The sequence below is a fragment of the Poecilia latipinna genome, unplaced genomic scaffold, assembly GCF_001443285.1.
Source record: "Poecilia latipinna isolate Pla-1442-1.1 unplaced genomic scaffold, P_latipinna-1.0 Scaffold2940, whole genome shotgun sequence".
Classification (NCBI taxonomy): Eukaryota; Metazoa; Chordata; class Actinopteri; order Cyprinodontiformes; family Poeciliidae; genus Poecilia; species Poecilia latipinna.
In genome coordinates, this window is record NW_015115556.1 from 6,884 (window position 1) to 23,769 (window position 16,886).

Here is a 16,886-nt window from a genome sequence, read left to right on the forward strand (position 1 = left end):
TTATGACGTCACTTGTACGCGACAGAGAGACAGCCACCTAGCTACGCAGTTGTTTGCTTTATCGGATTTGTTGGAATTTTCCACTACGGAGTTTGTTTACAATATAGTTTAGAGTACCGTGTAGACTGGCGGATAATATATCAAAACAAAACCATAACGGAGGATTTCGAGATATATTTGCGATCTCTCCGAGGCTACGTGTCGCAGTTCATCCGTTTTTTTGTTTTGGACTTTGAGGAGCGGATGGGGTTAACTAGCTGTTAGCATCGTTCGGTTAGATAAGCTACTGGAGCCCGGAGCGGGGTTAGCCTTTAGTAGTTGAGATGGAGTTTCTTGGAGGACCAGGTGCTGTGGTGGTGAGCGGTGGTAACGTCCCGGCCTTTCTTACTAAACTGTGGACCCTTGTGGAAGACCCGGAGACAGACCCTCTTATCTGCTGGAGCCCGGTACTTACTTCACCAAACCTAGCTTAGCCTAGCCTAGCCTAGCCTGGTAAAGCTAACTCCCCACGGGTTCATTAGAGTTCTCAAACAACAGATCTTAAACATTATTTACGGAACAGAACACACCATTTGTTCATTTTGTTTTATTAAGTGATGCTAATCATGCTAACATTACATCTTGAGGCAAATTAATCAAGCAGGTTATCTCGTTAGCTTTTAGGTAATTGGGTCCAAGTCTGGTAAAGTATTAAGTTGATTAGCGATACATTTTTGGGTTTATTGGTTTTAAAAGGATTGTTTATATATATATATATATATATATAAATCGCACATGTAGGTGTACTTGTTTTATAAGCGATCGAATATATTAAAAAAATTCCGAAAAATTTTTAGTTTTCTGTATTTTAGGTTGTACTTAACCAATACTTTTATTCTGAAATGGCATTAATGAGATTCAAAAGACACATATGTAGCTAAAAAAATAATGTGGCAGTAATTTATGATGAGCATTAACACCTGTAAAAATATGTGACCCAAATTCACACTTAATTTTCCGCAAAGTTATACCTTTACAAAGAATAAGATGTGTGACATGTTGTGTTATTGTCTCATGGTGTTGTGTCTACCTTTCAGCTTTTGCTCCTTGTAGTTTACTATCCACTGTTGCTCAAGAGGAATGGTTGGTACCTATTTTAGTGTTCATGAGGACACAAACAGAAATAACTTCCATTAGTGGGAAAGTTCAAGTTTACTAACAGCAAAATGACAGACAAAGCGAAGCATGCAGCTTCACAAAAATATGAAAACAGAACTAAGAATAACATACTATACCGGGAAGGGAAATTTCCAAAATGACAAAATACTGTACAATGAATTAACTGTTCAGACTCTAAAAAAGCCTATTTGCTTAAAATACAACACACTCGGAGCATTAAAGAAGCCAAAATTGTATAAACAAAATCCTCCTCTCATTATATCTGTTCTACCCAGAATTAAAACGACAGTTTTAGCTTCATCTGTTTCAAATTAATACAAAAAAAAATCTTCTACTATGCACCTTTTACTGTCCAATTATTAATCCCCAAAATAACAAACTGATTAGTAAAAAGTATTTCTTTAGCTGCATATTCAACCTTTGCTACGAACATTAAATAGAGGTACGTTGCATTTTAGGAAATATCTTTTTAATTTTCTCATTCAAGATTATTTGCATCTTTTGATGTAATTCTAATATTAGTTTGAAAAAGAGGCTCCTGATAAACTGCAGAGCGTTTTATCGGTTTAATCATCGGAATACTTGATAGAATAATCGATTACTTAAATAATTGTTAGTTGCAGCTGTTGTTTTTTAGTTCTTTTCCTTCCTTTTTGGCCATATCCTTCTTTTCTTGTTTGAGTTTTTTTTTCCTTTTCTGTGTTCTTCCTCCTTTTCTTCTCTTATGTCCAGCCTTCACTTCTTCTGTCCTTCTTTGTGTTTTTATTTCCGTCCATCTGTTCTTCCTACCTTCTGTATGACCTTTCTTTCATCCAGATTCTGTTTTTTGCTGGGACCACATGCAAACTCTCCTTTCTGATTGTATATTTTCCATCAATGTGTATCAAACATTCCTGGAGGAGAGCAGGATAGTTGGCTTGTGGAGAAAAAGTATGTTTTTGTTAGGGTTGTAATTAAATATGTTAAAGTTGTGCATTGTTCCTGCATGTTCTGCAGATTGATCGATTTAGCACTTTCTAATTGCAGTGGAATATGTTGCTTTAGGAATAAAGTCGTTTTCTCTTATCAAAGTCTTTGCTTAACTTTACTAGCTAAAATCAAGCAACTAAAGTGGCACAATTTGATTTAAATATTTTTTTAAATAGTTTCAAATTTTCACCAAAAAACTCATAAATTGAGTTTAGTCAGAAACTTTCTGGAAAAAAAGTCAAACTTTTGACATTTGGAATTTCCTGACTTTCAAAAGTTGAAAATTGTCGACATTTGAAATTAAGAAATGTCAATTTTTTAAATAGAAAATTTCAGAGATTATTCTCCAAATTTCGAAGGTGAATGGCCCTTGTACGCCGTCGTAGATCTCACATGTTTGATGGTTTAAAAAGGAAGCATCTAATTTTCTGTTTCTTTTGGATTCGGTTGAACACATTTATTTTCAATAATAACAGGATTTGTGTAAGTTTCTTTCAAAACATTTGCTTTATTTAGCTAAATGTGATCAAATAGATAAAAGCTGATTTTGTTGCAGTAAATCTCTGAATAGATCTGGTTCTACCTTCTGTTAAAACTCTGTTATAAAAAGACAAACGTTTTGCGTTGTACTTTTCATTTTCCATTGTAAAATGACAAATTAAAAATCTCAATCTGCATCAATAGGGCAAATTTGTATCATCAGTCCCCCGGGGCGCATTTTGGACACCCATGTCTTAAGATACTGTGTGCAGTTTTTAGTTACTTTATGCTTACATAAAACACATATTTTCACAGAAGTTATTTGTGCTTGTTATAAAGAGGAGTTATACCATACCATACCAACTTTATTTATAAAGCACTTTAAAACAACCACAGCTGATACAAAGTGCTGTACATTAAAACACAACATAACAATAAAAAAATAAAAACTCTTACACTTTAAAAACAAACATACAATTTAAAACTAGATCCCGCTGGAGTTGAAAGCCAAGTAAAATAGATGGGTTTTAAGACGAGCTTTAAAATGGATAAGTTTTTGTTCTGTTCTTTTGGTGTTGCTCCTAGTAACAATGATTTAATCTGCCGTCTGTATTTTTTCCCTTTTTTCTTCAGAGTGGAACCAGCTTCCATGTTTTCGATCAATGTCGGTTCTCTAAGGAGGTTCTACCAAAGTTCTTCAAACACAACAACATGGCCAGCTTCATTCGACAGCTCAACATGTGTAAGCATCAGATCCTCTAAGAAAGAATCCCGTCTAACAGGTTCTTTTATCGCGATGCTGTCAGATTCTCTGGAGAAATGGTTGAAATGCAGAAAGTCTCTGTTGCTCTGCAGATGGTTTCCGTAAGGTGGTGCACATCGAGCAGGGCGGCTTGGTGAAACCAGAGAAAGATGACACAGAGTTCCAACATCCATTTTTTGTCAAAGGGCAAGAGCACCTGCTGGAGCACATCAAACGAAAAGTCACCAATGTAAGCAGCTGCAGATACACCTGGACACGCCACTTTAGAGATCATTAACTTCCTGGCTTCTCAGGGCTCTCGGTGGCAAAATTTTAAAGTTCACGACTCTGTAAAACTTTGATTTTGCATAGACCAGGTCTTATAATTATAAAATCTCTGATGAATAGATCAAAGTGTGTTTGGATAAATACTAAAGGCTGTAGGACAAAGGTGTGTGATAACACAGTGCCAAAGAGGAAAGACATGAGCACTGACCAAAGAGAAACAAAGATTTAAATGAGAAACATTATGCACTGCAAAAACACACATTTTGTTGTAAAATTTTTGTCTAGTTCAAATGTCTTAGTAAGACAAAATTAATATACAAGTAACTTTTCAGCAAGATACATGAGCTTGTTTTAAGCAAACAATTCCTTAATATTGATGAAAAAGTTCTAGTTCAGCTGGCAGATTTCTCTTGTAACATGAGGAAAGTGTCTTGCTGTAACTTAATCTGCCAATGTAACAAGAATTTTTCATCAATATTGAGGAATGATTTAGATAAAACAAGCTTCTTTTTCTGCAGAAAGTTACTTTCAAGTTAATTTAGTCTCATTTTAAGTGTACCAAGATATTGGCACTCAAAACTAGAGAAAAATTACTGAGCAAGGTTTTGTTTTTGCAGTGTCAGGATTAAAAACATTAATAAAACTCGTCGAGTTTAGACGTCCAAGTAAGTTTCCCAGTGATTCCAGAGAAACCACAAAGAATCTATTGTTAGATTTTAGTCTCTACAGACTTTAGTCATGATGTTGAATCTTGTTGTTCCTGACAGATTGATGGGAAAATACTTTCAAAACAAGCAACCAGTTTGAAGTTCACTGCAACAATTCAGAATATTTCCAGTCTGGGATTAATAATGTCCACCAGTCTATTTTTTTTAAGGCTGATTATAGTGAAGGACATGTTTGGTTTTATTGAACAATAGTAAAGATAAACAAACGCAATATATTAGCTCAAAACTACTTATCCAGTTTGCAGTAAGGTTTAGCTGTATCCATTATTTTTCCTTTAAATCGCACGTTATTATTTAACTAAATATATATATTACATTTCAGAATAACTAATTATAATTTAGAGTTTCTGCTGTGAAAATGCCCTTTTGCTTTTGTTTATATGTCGGCCTGTCATATTAAGAAAATTGGCTGAATGTTAATAATTGTGATAAAAGATAATGTTGTTCTGAGATCGTTTTGGCATTACAGTGCAAGTTTAAGTTAGTATAAAAGACTTCACACTGGAACTAGATGTTTTAAATATCTAAAATAAAACGCAACAATCAAAAACAAATAATAAAGCTGAAGTTAAAAACACACAACCGAAACCAGAAAGAAAATGGATTGTGAAATCTCTATAAATAATGTTGCTCTTCAGAAGATATTAATCATCAGAATGGAAATTATTGCGCTTATTTTAATTTGTAACGTGATCAATTGCAACATGCTTATTTAAATGTCATCCATGTATTTAGCATTCACAAAATACCTAAAATTGATCAAAGTTTATTTTGCACTATTACCCTCCTCTCTTTTCTGTTTACCTTGAAAACTCTCGAATTTCACTGTGTTTACAAACTTCCCACAAATGCACAGTAATACGGTGACACAACCACTTCCCCTTCCAGTTTCTCCCGTCTCCACGGTAACAGAAAATCCCGCTAAATTGTTGCAGGTGTCATCAGTCCGTCAAGAAGAAATGAAGATCTCGACAGATGAAGTCAACAAAATCCTGAGCGACGTTCAGCTGATGAAGGGAAAACAGGAAACCATCGACTCCAGGATCATCGCCATGAAACAGTAAGAATCGCAATCTGTTCACACGTTTATGCTGAAAAAACAAAGTAAAGTAAAATCCTCGTCCCACACAAGCTGGTAAGCAAAAACTGATCCGATCCTGTGATTTAAAAGCTCCAAGTCTTACAAATTAGGTTGTTAATCTGTTTTTTTCTTCTTGTCAAAATTGATTTTAAAAAGTTTTTTTTTCCTGTCAACAGCTCCCCTTCCTTTTATTAAGCCCGATGTTTTCCTGTTTCAGTGAGAATGAGGCTTTATGGAGGGAGGTGGCCAGTCTGAGACAGAAACATGCGCAGCAGCAGAAAGTTGTCAACAAGGTAATAAAATATAACATTAGTTTAATAAATACTTAAGGGGGAAAATGAAGAGCAGCACGTCTAATTTATAAATATTCTAATGTTGGCACTGAGCCACATTATCACAGTTTAATAAAGATGCTGAGTGAACTAATGATGAACTCTCTTTGGTTTCAGCTGATCCATTTTCTGGTGTCTCTTGTCCAGACCAACAGAATCATAGGAGTCAAGAGGAAGATGCAAGTTTTCTTCTAATATGGCTTCAAACCTCAAATCTGAATAGAAATGCTACTAAATTTCTACATACTGTAAACTCTAGATTGAGTTAAATATATTAAAATAGTATTTTAATAGTTTAGATTGTTACCACAGATATGAAACGTGATTGTCTGACACAGACTTAGATGTTATTTAGTGATCATATATGACGTGGTTTTTATTGTATTTTTTATTTTTCGTTTCTCCACCGGCAGACCTCTGATGCTCAATGACTCTAGCTCCGCCCACTCTATGCCGAAGTACAGCCGACCCCTGACGCTGGAGCACATTCAGGTAATTCATCTCATTTTGTACTGGTGGTGGAAATATTGAAAAATATCTTAATTACAGGTTTTGAAATAGCAATATTTTTAAATTCACTTTTATTTTGGCTGAAAGTGGTGATAGTGGGTAAACCAGGAAGGTTGCGGCTCAGGTTTGCTTGGTGGAAATACCGTGAAGTAGGGCTGCATATGTAAATCTCATGGTGGTGATGAAATTGGTGAATGCTGATATGACGACATCAGGTGTGATTTGTCTTCTTTTCTCTCTTATTAATGTTTGCTTTAACCTTCAGGATTTTGAATGTTGAGCAGCGCCACATGGAGGCTGATTGACAGCGCTAAGACCCGCCTCTTGTCTCTGATTGGTTGTTTCTAGTTAGCACTGGGAGAGGGCAGAGGGGCTCAATCTTTTCACACATTATCTGTCTCTTGTTGTCATGACATATTGACAGTTTCATCAAATATGTAAAAAATATTTCTTATAAAAACTACATACTGAGCTGAATATGTAGTTCCTGTGGCAGCCATTTAGTTCTCTCACACTTTGGTCAAGAGTGTCCACATATTTTCTGTTTGTTAGCATCAGAGCGATAGGTTGCTCTGCGTTGTGGGAACTATGTATTAGTAAAAGTCTATTTTCTGCAGCAGCTTTGACGTTCAGGTGTCTCTATGTTACATGTTGGTACTTAAAGAGAACCGAAGCTTTGACCATCATTGATCGCCCTGATGAGTCTGCTTGTCCTTTCAGAACGCAGCCGCCAATCTCCTCTCACCGGATTCTGGACCGATCATCTCGGACATCACAGAGGAGGCGCCGTCCTCCCCAGAGGACGCAGCCACCGACTGGACCGACCTGGGGTGAGGACCAATGAGACTAGTTTACTATTCCAGCCTGTTCATGCAGATGTACGCAAGACCTTCTATGTCTGCAGAGAGAACCACTCGACTTTTATCAAAGAGGAGCCGTCCAGTCCCGAGGTGGAGGAGTGTCCTGTTCTGGAGGTGGAGCAGGATTCACTCCCAGCAAACGTTGACACGCCTCTGTCCCCCACCACCTTCATCAACTCTATCCTTCAGGAGGAAACGCCGCTGCCGCAGGTCACCTCCTCCCCCTCCACCACCACCACCACAGCTACCACCACCACAGCTACCACCACCAAAACCCCAGCAGGTAGACATGGTGATATACGGGACCTGGACAAGCATTTGCACCTCTTTAGCTGTGTTATTAATGTATTTTGTTGAAATTTGAAACAATTAATCGGATTAATTGTGATTAATCAATTTGTGAAATAATTGTCAACTAAATTAGTAATCAAATAATCGTTAGCAGGAGCATACATACTCTAAAAATACTTTACAAAAAATATATATAGTTTGCATTTAAGATAAAACAACATTTTTGTTTAAAAATGTTCTACCCAGAATGGCTCATGTGGAATAGTTTTAGCTTCACGTGGTGGTTCAGAAATACCAGTTGTAAAGGATTATTTTATTAAAGAAAGAATGTGAAAAGTGGATGTGTTGTGGGGAAAATGGAAAGTTTGGTCACTCTGTTATGCTACTAGCACTTAGCAGTCGTCAACAACTCACCAGTGCAAGTGAGAGCGTTGCACAACACAAATAAAGTAAAGCACAATTTAACAAATCCTCAAGGATTTTTAATAATTGAGGCCTATAATCATTCAATGAATCATTGCATCCCTAACCATTTTTTAAAGAAATGTCTCTCAAGAGCTTCATGGCTGTAACATTTCAGGTTTGTAATGTTTTAAAAGTTTGAAAACAATGTGTGATCTTCTTTATATCCACATTTTTTTAATCGTTATTAATTTTTTTATCACACTAAATTCCAATGAAATAAATTTAAATTTGTGGTTCCAACAGATTAATATGTGAAAAGGTTCAAGGAGTATTAATATTAGGGGTGCACTGATTTATCGGCCATCTGATTTATTGATACCGATATCTTTAATTTTAGGAGATTGGTGATCAGCTGATGATTACATGTGAAGCCGATCTTATCCATCTACCCTATTTACCTCTGCAAAGGTCCAAAAAGTCACTTCTGTTCAGCTTTTAGAGAGGTTTGACTGACAGACCGGCCCACCAGGTCATGTCTACATGCTTGTCCCCACTGTTCCCATCTCAGCGACTTTCTTGCTATATTTAGCGACATTTCAGACAAAAAAAAATTGGTATCGGACAAAATCGGAATTGGCAGGTCAGGCTTTTTAGGGATCTGTGATTGGCCAGAAAACTGCAGTTGATGCACCCCCCTGTTTCTGGTGGTTCTGTATTGAATCTTCTAAACGGTTTGACCAGACCTCTTCTGTCTTTACTTTTTCTCCCAGTTCACCGTCTGTCTCTCTGTTTTTCAGCCTCGCCTGTTGTTGTGATGAGCCCCGCCTCCGCCGGGCCCGTTCAGTCGGCTCCCACCGTCAAATCTCCGGCCCCCGTTTCCAGCTCGAACTCCACCTCAGCCCCAAGCCCCGCCAAACCTAAACAGAAATGTCAGACCATCGCCCGTCTCGACAGGTTACTATGAAACCCAGTGGCAACAACAGGAAGGGCTGCTGGCCACTTACCTCTTACTGCTGCCTGCTGATGACCTTAGAGCTGCCTCAACGCTTTCTCATAATAAACCCGCCAGTCGCCATAACACTGAAACATTATCTGCTTAAACAGCTACCAACGTTAGCGATTTTCTGCCTACCAGCAAATGCAGTCAGATTTTTTTGGCATACATCACTGCATCAGGGGAGCAGCTGCAGTAAATGCACGGCCTCCTCAGTGTGTCTTGTTTGTGACTGTCTATTTGCATTACAATCCCAACATATCAGCTCTTGTTACATTTATAATCAGATAATTGTCAAGTGTTTCATTAAAAATCCTTGTGCTTCTCTTAGGTTCCTCCCCCCACCGCCTGCAGGTGGACACACACCTGATGTTTGGCGCGTCCTATCGAAACATCCTGAAAAGTGAATCCTTAAATGATTATCCTAGACTGTATGTAAAAGATGGAGCCTAGCCTCTCCCCCTGCACAGCTATGTGAAACTAACCTGACCAATCCAGTCACTTTGCAGTGATTCTGAGGGCGTCTGGGATCTGCCTGTCGCTAAACAAAATGCTGTTTGCCAACTTCTTGCTCAGAGAATCTTAGCCTCTAATCACATGACACCACTTTTGGCTACAGCTTTCTTTTATATAAAGTCTATGATGATTACTGAAGTTTTCAGACACGAGTATCTACATCTCTGGTGTTATTCTGCATTTTCCTTTTTGTCTTCATGGGAAAAGTAACAGCAGTGCATATTTTTAGAGGGGAGTACGACAAGCAGCGTCAATATCCAGGAAAATACGTTTATACTGTTTATAAGTTTGATCAATATTTAAACGAGAAAAAAATTACTGTTTTTTTTTTTTAGAAATCCAGATTTTTTTGGCAGGTTAGTTGTGTTCCACTCTTTTTTTTTTAGTTCAGAGATGATGGTGATACACCTAGACCGTGTTTGTAAGGGGAATTATTATGCATAATTCACTATTTGCATCTTTTTATACTCCCATTTAAGTCTCTATGGTAGGGGTAACCAACTCCAGTCCTCGATGGCTACCATCCTGTAACTTTTAGATGCGTCTCTGCTCAAACACACCTGGATCAAATAAACTGCTCGTTTCCAGCCTATTGCAGAGAGGAATGAATGCTGGTGAGGGAATTCAGACATTTTGGAGCAGAGGTGAATCTAAAAGTTGCAGGATGGTAGCCCTTGAGGACTGGAGTTGGTGACCCCTGCTCTATGGCTTCTAAAAATTGCCAAGTCACTTTAAAAAAAATCACCCAGCTGATTTTTGTCAAGTTAACGTTTTGTGGTGTCTGGAAAATGAGCCGTTTCAAAACCTTCCCGAATAATCAGCAGACAACTCCCCTAAGCCAGTGACCCCAGGTAACAGGCCCCTGCCCGTTACCTAGCAACCCCTGAGGAACTCCACTCGTCACCTAGCAACCCAAGTTGAGCTCCAGCACATTTTGTTCGGCTGTTTATACTGCTGTATGCGCTGTATAATGGCTGCTGGAAAAGACAAGTGTTTTGTTGTTGACTTATCATCCTGAAGCCACTTCCTATGCTCTTGTTGGTTGCTTTTCAAATATGTATAGTTGCACATCTGTTTGCAGCCATTTTCATGCAAGAGTGTAAATGTTGATTTGGGGGCGTGGCCAGAAGCAGCTTATTTGGATTTAAAGGTACAAGAGAAACATCAAAACAAAACAAAATTCAGAAACATCAAAATAGGTAGAACTGAGCAGACTGAAATCTCATTGTCCAAAAATGATTTTCTGAAAGAATAAAAACAAAAGTAAGGAACATCTTTCTTTATTACCCATATAACTATCCTAACCTGTTCAAGGAAGCATAATAGGTCACCTTTAAAAGTCTCCTTTTCAGCAGACACAAATGAGGTGAGGGATCGCAAACTTGAAACTGATAAGTTTCTGAAAAGAAGATCGGTGGTATTGAGAAATGCACTGTTTTCTTCATGTGGGCAAAAGGAAAATGCAGAATAAGATCAGTCCTGACGGGTCGTCTCACGCCTGTGTCTCTCCCTCTGGTTGTGTCCCAGGTGCGAACTCTCCGATCACGTCGACAGTATTGACAACGGTTTGGAAAACCTGCAGAGTATTTTGAACGCTCAAACCTTCACCTTTGACCCGTCTCCCCTCATGGAGGTGAGTTTGGTCGTGATTCATGTATTTTTATTGTGCGAGTCTTAAATTGTCAGTACATGCATGTATTAATTGAATTGTTTTGTTTGTGTTTTAGTTCTTCAGCTCATCCATTTCCTCTGGAGACTTCGACATTGAAAGTTTGGATAATGTAAGTTGAAATCCAGAATGTCACTTTCTCAATATGTGTTTTATTAATGGCAGCTCGTCTTTATGACACCAATCTGTCAGGAAAATACATATGTATTTTTTGAAAGAGACTCCTGACATGAAAAGTCGAGGAATCTTCTGAACCAACCAACCATTAATCTGGATGAAAGTCCGGCTGGGTTTATCTGATGCTTCTCTAGTTAAATTCGACTCAAATCCACTCGTATGCGTCTCTTTCACCCAATTCCAATCTTTTCACCCCCCAAAAAACACAATACGCATTTCATATAAGTGGATCAATAATTGTCAATATAGATAATTATTAATTAATATTTTAGTTTTAAACTTGAGGTGTGATCTTTCCTGTTTTATCCTGTTGTTTATTTTTAAGCCGCTTTCAGGCAGGGTGGTGAAACCTGAAACTGCTGCTGCAGAAGTTACTCAACAGGTTGTTGCTAGGTAACCACAAGTTCCTTTAGAAATTGTTGCTAGGTAACCAAAGAGTGAGTGAGTTAGTTGATTCCACCAACCTTGCCAAGTTGGCTGTAAAGTCTCTCTGCTGACTACATCTCCCAGAATGCTGTGCGGTTCTTAATCGAAGCTCAGTGAATATTCGGTAACTCTTTAACAATATATCAGTAAAACAACACATCACAATAGACAGGTGATCAATACAAATAGATAATTCATTTGATAGAATATTCAGTAACACTTTATTTGAGGGATGTGAATAAGACTTCAGTAAACTTGAAGGAGTCTTTGTGAATGTTTGACACTTAGTGGATTTTTAACACAACTTTGCATAAAAATGTCATTCTTGCTCAAAACAATTGCTAATTTGGCAGTTTCCATGCACTTTTAATGGAACTTTGCATTTAAAGTGTCATTATTTATCGAATGACTCTTCATGACAACCACTATAAACATTGATGAAGACTTCCTCTTGTTCCTGACGGCGTCATGTCAGTCTGATGTACACCCCTTCAAATAAAGTGTTACTGAATATTCTACATATTGAATATTCTGTCAGATGTGTTATCGATCGATATTGATCATGTCTCTATTGTGACATGATCAATATCTGATGTAAGCTGGCTAACATCTGATCGTTGTTACCTGGCTTTAACTAGTAGTATGAACAACCAGGCAAACCCACACAAAAAAGGATTTCATCAAAAAAATCTGAATTGATCATCAGTATCTGCTGCTTTGTGTTTCCTTTCAGCTGCTGTCTGACGAAGCCCCTAGAGAAAGTGAAGAGAGAACAGGTGAGCACCGTTTCTCCTCGCTCGCCCCCCCCTGCTGTTGTCATGGTGTCTGCTCTGATTTGTCTGCTCTGATTTGCGCAGGGAAGCAGCTGGTGCAGTACACCGCCACGCCTCTCCACCTGACTGAGCCGGTGGTCCTGGGGGAGGGCGACACCGACCTCCCGTCCCTCCTGGAGTACGAGACGGAGCCGCTGTTCAGCTCGGAGGCGGCCGGCGACGACCCGCCCGACGTCCTGCTGAGCCCCTCCCAACTGGACTCTAACCTCTAATATCCTGAAGAATGTAATGACTCCTCAGTAACAACACGACACTGGGCAGCAGCAGCAGCAATAGACCACGACGACGACGAAGAAATCGATGGGTTGTAGATCAATCATTAGGTCAAATGTCATGTTTTTATCAGGCAGATGTTATTAATCGATATTAATCCATTTCTATACTTTAGGATTTTTATTTTAGGTTTTATTTTTGTGTTTGCCACCTAAATTGAAACCTTTCTTTGTTGCTTGTTGTTAAAAAAAAAAACTTAAAAAAAGATGAAAAGTTTAAAACAAACAAACAAACCGGGGTCACATGCGCCTGCTGGTGCATTCAGGGACAGATCTGGAGGCGGTCGCTCAGCGCCTAACGTCGGGATCATGTGACCCCGGTGAGCGCCGCGTTGCATGTTTAAGTCACATTTGATGGCTGTATTTGTTTTCACGTGTATAATTTAAACATAAAGAAGAGGATGGGAATATTTTTGGAAGAGTTTATTGCAGAGTGTTTATCCTCCTCCTGTTGTTTCATCAGACAGGAACGCTTCGATCCAGACCTTTGCTGAGGTTTCCTGCGTGTTTTCTAACGCCGGACCCGATCAGGCATGGGCCGCTCCGACACATCTGACGGTGTGTGAACAATGCTGTGGTGTCACTGTATGTACGCAAACCTGTACGACATGATGAGCCTGCAAATATCCCTACTGCTACTAAAATTGCTGTTATGTTATCAGCAAAACTTATTGATTATTTTAGATTTTTATACTTAGATTTAAGCAGAGATGTAGAATAAAACACCTGGTTGTTTTAGTGATTTCTGAAATGCTTGTGCTGAATATTGTAGCTTCTGTCGGCGTTTTTGCCAGTGGAAAGTGGAAAGGACGCAGGAGTTTAAAGTTTTAATAGCTGGCCAGGACAGCGCAGCAATAAGTCAGAGAAAATTCTGGTCTCTTTGGTGTTTTCTGAGCTTTTAGGAAGGAACAAAATGACGGAAAATCTCAACGGTTTTTGGATCTGCGGCTTTTTAAAAAATCTTGGTGGACTCTGATTCCGGTAGCCGGCCCATGCCTACTCCTGACAGAGCTGGAGCTTCGACAGAAACTTAAAGTATCTCCAAAATAAAAAGATGAATGCTGGAGAGTCTTGACTGGACCACTTGCTCACAGAAGACAAGCTAGGTTAAATCACTGTTTGCTTTTCGAGAAGGTTTCTCTGTCTGGTCTAAAACGCCTTAGTTTGTCCGCAGCTCCATCAGTTTTCTACATTTTGGATCCATTTTCCTCAAAATGAGTTTAGAGTGGGGGCATTTCTGTGTAACGGTACTTTTGTTGGGTCCAGTGATGCCAGAACCAGATCAGATTTATGGCAAAAACTTACTTCAGGACATCAGGTGTCGCGTTTCAGTTTTAATGAAACATATCCGAGATTGTTTTTTCTCGCAGTCTCAAGCGTGGATTCACCTTTTATACTCACTCTTGTTTTATTTGAATAAACTTCCAACTTCAGCTGCGGAAGGTTATCAGAGCTCAAAGTGAAGTTACTTTATTTAAAATGTAAAAATGTATAAGGAAAGCTTGGCTGGGTTTGTGCAGGTTTAATATATTACAATAGCAAAGATGCGTGTTTGAAACAAGGGCTGCACATTAAGAAAACATGATTGCAACTTCATTGCAGAATATAAGCCACATTTTCCTCACTCTTAACTTCTCCATCAACACTCCGCCGTCTTTCTGGAGGTTTTGCCTCAAAACTCTTGTCAGGTGTGGCAATGCTACAACTGAACAAATGCAAATCTTAACTTATTGAAAAGTTAGTTCACTTCATAAGGATAAACTCATGAGTGTCCTTTACACACACACAGATATATTTCCAGTGGCCAACATCTAACGGAAAACAAAATTCAGGTTCTCAAATATTAAATTACACTTTTAAAAAAAAAAGGACATTTAATTCTGAAATTCAAACTGAAGCATCTGCAGTCAGTGGCTGGTTGGGACTCATTTGCATGAATTACTGCATCAATGCGGCGTAGCATGGAGGCACTGATGCTTTTTTAAACTTGGTTTTTGGCTTTTCTGCATTGTTGGTATTTCATCTCCATCTTGACTAAACCCGGTAGATTCTCTGTGAGGGTGAGGTCAGTTTGCAGACGTTTTAATGACTAAATATCAATGATCTTTAAGTTTAGCAGCAGATAAAATCATTGAGTTCTCTGAACTTAATCTCAGACTCTTGATTAGACTTTGCTTCTCTTCCTTATTACACCTGTATTAGTTTATGTTGCTCGTGCACCTTCTACCATACGTTTTCCTTCCACCCAACTTTCCAGTTTTAGATTTGATCAACATATTTCTGTCTTTAAACAGTTTATGTTGCTCTTCTGTAACATTAAAATCTTCAGAGAATCTGAATTTTGGGATTTCATTCGCTGTAAGCCACAATACTCTGAATAAAAACTCTTTAAGCAAAGCACTTGCTTCATATGAAACAAAACCAGGTCATAAATGATAGGCTTGATTTTTTTACTTTTAGATGATTTAATCTGACCTACAATAAACTCTCAGATTAAATGTATCAAGCACAAGTCTCTGACAGAGAGGTGGCTCCTGATGTCCTGATGCGTCGGTCCTCGGATGGTTTGTCAGACGCCGTACAGACAGGAAGCTCTGCCATGTAAAACCTGCGGTGAATAATATACTATTTGATTTTTGCCTTTAATTCCAACAAGCCATCCATCTTTAATTTTCTTGACGGCTCTCTACATGTTGGGAAGACGGGGGTCGAATGTTGAAGTATTCTGGTTGCAAAACTTTTGTTCAATAAATTGTTTTAAACACAGCCGCACGGTGAGTGATTATTTCGCTTCAATGTAGTCGGACAAAAGGCAACAGTTTGATGTTCAAAATAGACGAGACTTTTATTGTTGAAGTCCAAAACCACAATTTACAATCACATCCTGTTTGACGCCATTAATACGCAATCAGACGGTCGAGATTCACCTGAATTATTCTTAATTTAATTCCCCTTTAAGTGGCTCTTCACCACCGGCTGGTGGCGACTCAAGTTTTCAAACGCCATTAAAAAAAAAAGATGCGAGGCAAGTAATGAGTCGTCATGTTACATTCCAGCTCGGGAAATGACCAGCAAGTGATTTTTTCTTTATCTCTCACACACTTATCTCATCAATGGTTACTGACGCGACTTAATCCTCCATCCTCACGTCTAGCCGGATCGTGCCCCAGTGGTAGATAAAGGAGCGGACCCAAAGATGGTCAAACAAAATAAACGTCCACAAACAGCATTCGATTTTTTAAATATTTAAACAACAAAAGGGAACCTCTCATTTGTTGGGGGTCTACAACTAGTGGGTGGAGTCAGAATTCCTGGGCCATGCTGATTGGTCGGTACACGGAATTTGAAAACGGATGAACCGCACGCGGGGCTTCATGTGGAAATCAGCAGGTATCCTCCAGTTCCACATTTTCAGCACCTGAGACACAAATACAGTTTCACTCAACAAAATCTTATTTAAGGAGAAAGTTTTATGCATAAAAACACAAACATTTGTAATCATTTAGCTTTGCTGAGCCTGAAGCTAAACGTTAACCGACATGCTATTGATCAAATAAATGACCACAAACAGAAAATAAACTGCATAATAAAACTGTTGAGAATTAAAAAGGGGGAAAAAAATCCTCAAATTATGTTTTCTACTCTGCTTTTTCTATTAGTTTTAAAGAGGTTTACATGAAAACATTAAAATTTTTCTTAAAAGGAAAAATGTAGGAGCAGATTTTGATGACCTGTTGAGAGATTTTTATTAACATGTTAAATACAAATTACATTATTTCAATTAACCTGGAATGATAACACTTTAAAGAATAATCAGTAATTTGTCTTTTTTTAAATCACATATCAAAAAATCCCTCCAGTTTCAATTTTCTTGGGATTTTGCATATCAGAGCAACACAAAATACACAATAGTCAAGTAGACTGTTCTTTACAAAAATTAAATAAATACTCTGATTCTACTAAATAAAATCCAATAAAGTTCACCTAACAACTAATTAGAGTGGACTGAAGAACAATTTAATATCTATACAAATATAGATGTTGTTCTACAGCTTAAGGCGTTTGTGAGGACAGGAATACATTTGCAAAAAATGAATTATATATTGGGATTCTTTGCATTCCCCATCGCATAAACAAGTTCAATCCAGTTTGTTG

At 38.2% G+C, this 16,886-nt stretch overlaps 2 protein-coding genes across 13 annotated transcripts in view; one reads left to right on the top strand and one right to left on the bottom strand.

Moving 5' to 3' along the window:
• hsf1 (heat shock transcription factor 1) lies at positions 1-14,624 on the top strand. Of its 3 annotated transcripts, XM_015022142.1 has the most exons (16): positions 1-446; positions 3,241-3,349; positions 3,463-3,599; positions 5,301-5,425; positions 5,664-5,739; positions 5,896-5,957; positions 6,192-6,270; positions 7,009-7,118; positions 7,193-7,262; positions 7,338-7,431; positions 8,642-8,798; positions 9,170-9,241; positions 10,882-10,987; positions 11,082-11,135; positions 12,360-12,402; positions 12,484-14,624. In XM_015022142.1, exons 1-16 carry the CDS (start codon positions 324-326, stop codon positions 12,669-12,671), a joined length of 1,605 nt encoding a protein of 534 aa, XP_014877628.1. In that variant the 5' UTR covers positions 1-323; the 3' UTR covers positions 12,672-14,624. The 3 variants fall into 3 exon arrangements, with proteins under 3 accessions (XP_014877628.1, XP_014877626.1, XP_014877627.1); XM_015022140.1 differs by having other exon boundaries at positions 7,193-7,431; XM_015022141.1 differs by lacking the exon at positions 9,170-9,241 and having other exon boundaries at positions 7,193-7,431.
• LOC106939657 (apomucin) overlaps positions 14,095-16,886 on the bottom strand; it is a 17,775-nt gene continuing 14,983 nt past the window's right edge. For 9 of the 10 annotated variants that reach the window (XM_015022137.1, XM_015022133.1, XM_015022136.1 and 6 more), the window contains one exon: positions 14,095-16,149. In XM_015022137.1, coding sequence (XP_014877623.1) covers positions 16,021-16,149 — 129 coding nt within the window. In that variant the 3' untranslated portion in view covers positions 14,095-16,020. The remainder of the gene's footprint in view (positions 16,150-16,886) is intronic. The other variant, XM_015022139.1, reaches the window with a different exon arrangement.